Here is a 4,764-nt window from a genome sequence, read left to right as displayed (position 1 = left end):
TCGAAGCATTAACCAAGGCCTTAAGTTCAGCCATCTCCCGCTGATTTCTTTCCAATTGATCCAACAACTTTGCCTTGGTAATTTTAGTCTTTTTCGCTTTCGGCAAATTGAAGAATGTTGTTGGAGTGACAAAGCCGCCAACCCCTCAAACCCTTCTTGCGTGCTCAGGAGTCTGAAGTGCCGTAGTCAACACATCTTCTGTTCCATGTGGAACAAATTCACCCTTCTCCTTCATTTCAAGTAACTCAGCCTGTAAAATAAATGCAAATAATTAGTGCATTATTTATGACACAATTATCTTTGAAGGGAATGCAGTATTAAAAATATCACTTACAATTCTCGTATTTATTTCCGCTTGCTCTTCAGTAAGCTCATCAGGATTCTTTGGCATCCTAGCCTTCCACCAAAAAATTGCACGATCAGGTTTCTCTTTCCACTTTAAGTTCCCTTTCTTTATCTGTTAAAAAAGAGAAAATGTTTATACTCCCTTAAAAATTAGAATTGCAAAGCCAAATAGATATGGTTCTTACTTATTCTTCTCGCAAACCAATATACCCCTTCCTTGACAAGTGGTGATGATATTTCCGTTTACCCACTCTATTGCTCTGTAACTTACGTTGTTCCTGCACCAAAATAAATTAGTAAAAATTAATAAATATTATTTAACCAAAATCTATTTAATCATTTAGTAAGTAAAATGGTAATCCTGTATATTTTATTAGTAGAATATATTCATACCAGCCATTTGGGGCTCGTCCTCTCTGCAACAAATTTCTTCCAAGGTTCTTTACCAACAAACGCATACTTCTTCGGAGGCTTCATCAATTTCTTCTTTTTTCCAATAAATGGCATCACATATTTTACAGTTAAATCAGCTTTAAACTGCCTCCATTTTTCACCTGCCGATTGTAGCACAAGCTTCTCACTTTCTGGGGCAATTTTGAATGTGTCCTAAAGGGCCACATAATATAAACTAGCCACATAATTTACAGTCACAATTTAAATAAAATGAAGAAGTCAACAAGGGATATAATTTACCTGGACATCATCCCATAATTTTGCTTTTAGATCACAATCCACTTTTGGCCAGTTTTCAGTGTTGATTGGAATCATTGTCCTTGCGAGCATTCCTATGTAAGACTGTAAAGTAGGCCTGGTATTTCCGATGGGAACTCCAAATTCATTGTATCTAACTTTAAATTTCTTTCCCCGAGCTTTCTTCACCACTACTTTGTGAAGAGCTGAAACACCACGCGCACCTCCTAGCCTTTTTTTTGCAGATTTAGAAGTGGTCATCGTTTCTTCACCACTACTTTGAGTTTGATATTATGGAGGGACTTGAACCAACTTATCATTACAAGTCTCTGAAGTTTTGACATCAGGAACCATCTCATCCTCAACCTTTTCAGAGTTATTCTTCCCGTTATTTTCTTCGAAAATTACTTTCTTGGCTTTTTGCTTCTTTACCATTTTGCTCCCTTAGTCTGCATTAAATTGAATAATAAAGCCATCAGTTGAATAATATATTTTCAGTCCGTCATTAATTACAGTCAAACATAAATAATAAATTATAAAATCAGCAAGTACGAATACAACTATACAAGAACAATAATTTACCTAAACTGCAATCAGTAATTAATCACATCCGAAATAACTCTAAAGCATTTTATAGAAGTACAATTAAATAATGCAAAATAATTAAAGAAAAAATAATGCCATCAATCAGTAATTATGGATGAATTACTTATATGATTATAACAATGCAAAACAAAAGAAAAAAAAAATAACAATATATTTTACACATTATAACACAATTAAAGGCAAATATATATGGTTCATTCAGTCATCCAAATTCCCATTAAGATATATATTTTACATAAAGCTACATCATCAGTCAGTAACGACATTAGGTGCAGGGGTTTTAGTAGCAGTATTTTTAATCCAAATTCCCTCAACATTAGGTCTAGCAGTATGAGCGACATCATCAGTAGTGACATCAGTTGCGGGGATTTCAGTGCAGAATGGGGGATGTTCCATGATCGTGTCTTCTAAGTCATCTTCATTATACAATTCATGGTAGTCTCAAGTTGTGAAGGACAGAACAATAGACCAGGTAGCATCAACGGGATCTTCAAGGTAAAACACTTGCTTGACTTGGTCAACAGAAATATATTTATCTTTTTTGTGACCTTGTCGACTAAAATCCACAAGTGTGAACCCAAGATCATCAACCCTTATTCCTTTATCATTACTTTCCCATTTACACAGGAACAAGGGAGCTTTGAATGCATGGTAGTCTAGTTCCCATATCTCTTGTATGATACCGTAAAATGTCAAATCACTTTCTACGGGGTTCAAGTCCTTGCCACTAGAAACCTGGACCGCTTTAGCAATGACAGACACCCCGCTGTTTTGAACAACGCGTATGTCATCTTGTTCCTTTGTAAAATATCGCACTCCATTCACTAGATAACCTTGATAAGTTAGTACTGAAAATGATGGCTTGGCAGCGAGCCATCTTATCGTATCTGAAACACCTTTGTTGTTCTCCCTTAGTTCATCATTCACCTACAGATATGATAAGAAATTTAAATCCTAAATAGTTAATAGTCGTCATTACACTATAGATCAAAGAACCTAATACAACACTGACTTTGTTTTGAAACCAATCAGCAAAGAGCCGATTGTGCTCTCTCATGAGCCAATGTAAGCTTTTCCTTTTCCCTCGGTGAATTTCTTCAAGATATTCCTTATGCATTTTGAAAAATGCATATGGAATTGTATATTAAAGACACATTACAAGACTAATTACTGGATAATGAGGAATTGAAAACAACAAACTGCATAAACTCACAGAATATATGGAAACACTTCAGCATTGTTTAGAAGGACATGTAGATGTGCTTCATCTCGCTCCTTCTCTTCTACTGATTTTATTATCACAGCGGATAATGGACCTGATATCTTATTATTTAGTCCTTTGGAAGACCGGCAGTGGAGTAATTCTGACTAAGAAACTCGGTGCAGAATTCTACGGACTCTTCTCCAAGGTAACTCTCTGCCATACAACCTTCGGGATAATAACGGTTTCGAACATAACTCTTTAGTACTTCATTAAACTGTTCAAACGCATACATCCACCTATAAAATACTGGTCCACATAAGCGTATTTCCTGGACCAAGTGGACTACTATATGTACCATTACATCAAAAAATGACGCATGGAAAACCTTTTCTAGATCGCACAAGGTTAGTATGACATCTGACTGCAGCTTATCCAGTTTTGACACATCTACTACTTTGTTGCACAAAGCATTAAAAAAGAAACACAATCTAATAATTGTGACCCTAACATGCTTCAGAAGAACGGAGCGTATTGCAACCGGGAGTAATTATTGGAGAAGGATGTGGCAATCATGTGATTTCAGCCCATAAATATTCAAATCAGGCATGGAAACACAATTTTTTTATGTTCGATGCATGTCCGTATGGAAGTTTCATCGACATTAATGATGACAAGAAAGTCCTTTTTTCTGCCTTTGGCAAAGTAAAGGGAGAAGGAGGCAAATAGGTTTTCTTTACTCCTACTTGGGGAGCCAAATCAGATCTAACGCCCATTTCCATCATATCACGACGGGCTGCCGCACTATCCTTTGTCTTATGGCGCATATTTAGTAATGTGCCAATCAGACTATCATATACATTCTTCTCGACATGCATGACATCAATACAGTGCCTAACATGGTGAAATTTCCAGTATTCTAACTCGAAAAATACTGACTTTTTCTTCCATGGACTTTCAACCTTCTTTGCCTTCTTCATTTTCTTCCCAAATTCAAATTTGATTTGTTCTTGCTCTGCTAACACTTCTTCTCCGGATAGGGTTCTACGCGGCTGCCCAAACTCTTGTTGTCCATTAAAAGCAGCCTTCTGCGTTCTATAAGGATGATGTAGAGGCAAATATCGACAATGCCCTTGGTAGCATATTTTCCTACACATTTTCCTACTATGAGTCAAATATTTAGCTACGGTGTCATCTCCACAAACTGGACAACACTTATAACCCTTATTTACGCAGCCAGATAAATTTCCGTAAGCAGGGAAGTCATTTATCGTCCACATTAAAACTGCTTTTAAAGTGAAAAATGATTTGTTATACGCGTCATACACATTTGGTTCCCATTCCTCCCAAAGCTTTTTTAAATCATCAATCATCGGTTGTAAGTATATGTCGATGTTATTACCAGGCTCATGCGGGCCAAGGACTAATATCGACAACATCATAAATTTTCTTTTCATACATAACCAAGGAGGAAGATTGTAAGTCACCAATATGACTGGCCAGCAACTATATCTATTAGATAGGCCATTATTGTGCGGGTTTACACCATCCACCGATAAAGCCAAACGAAGGTTTCTCGGTTCACTACCAAAGGATGGCCACCTATTATCTATATTTTTCCAAGATGGAGAGTCGGCTGGATGTCGCATTTTACCATCTTGTGTCCGCTGTTGCGCATGCCAACACATTAGTTCAGCGGTGGAAGGAGATTTAAACATACGTTTAAATCTAGGAATTATTGGAAACTACCACATGACTTTGGCTGGAAGATTAACCCTCTCTTCACCTTTCTTTGTCAACTTCCACCGAGAAAGTCGACACTTAGGACACTTGGTTGCATCAGTATGTACACCCCTGTACAGTACACAGTCATTCGGACATGAATGGAACTTTATATACTCTAGACCTAAATTGGAGAGGGT

General features: G+C 37.0%; 1 protein-coding gene across 1 annotated transcript; it reads right to left on the bottom strand.

Annotated features, from left to right (window-relative positions):
• Positions 1-1,890: 1,890 nt before the first annotated feature.
• Positions 1,891-4,560, bottom strand: LOC141679551 (uncharacterized). Its single transcript, XM_074486023.1, has 4 exons — positions 3,461-4,560; positions 3,201-3,348; positions 2,190-2,568; positions 1,891-2,057 (listed from the first exon to the last, which is right to left on the bottom strand). Exons 1-4 carry the CDS (start codon positions 4,558-4,560, stop codon positions 1,891-1,893), a joined length of 1,794 nt encoding a protein of 597 aa, XP_074342124.1.
• Positions 4,561-4,764: the final 204 nt, after the last annotated feature.

This window comes from Apium graveolens, chromosome 8, assembly GCF_009905375.1.
Source record: "Apium graveolens cultivar Ventura chromosome 8, ASM990537v1, whole genome shotgun sequence".
Lineage (NCBI taxonomy): Eukaryota > Viridiplantae > Streptophyta > Magnoliopsida > Apiales > Apiaceae > Apium > Apium graveolens.
Note: the sequence above shows the minus strand (reverse complement) of the source record. Positions and strands in the feature narration are given on the sequence as shown.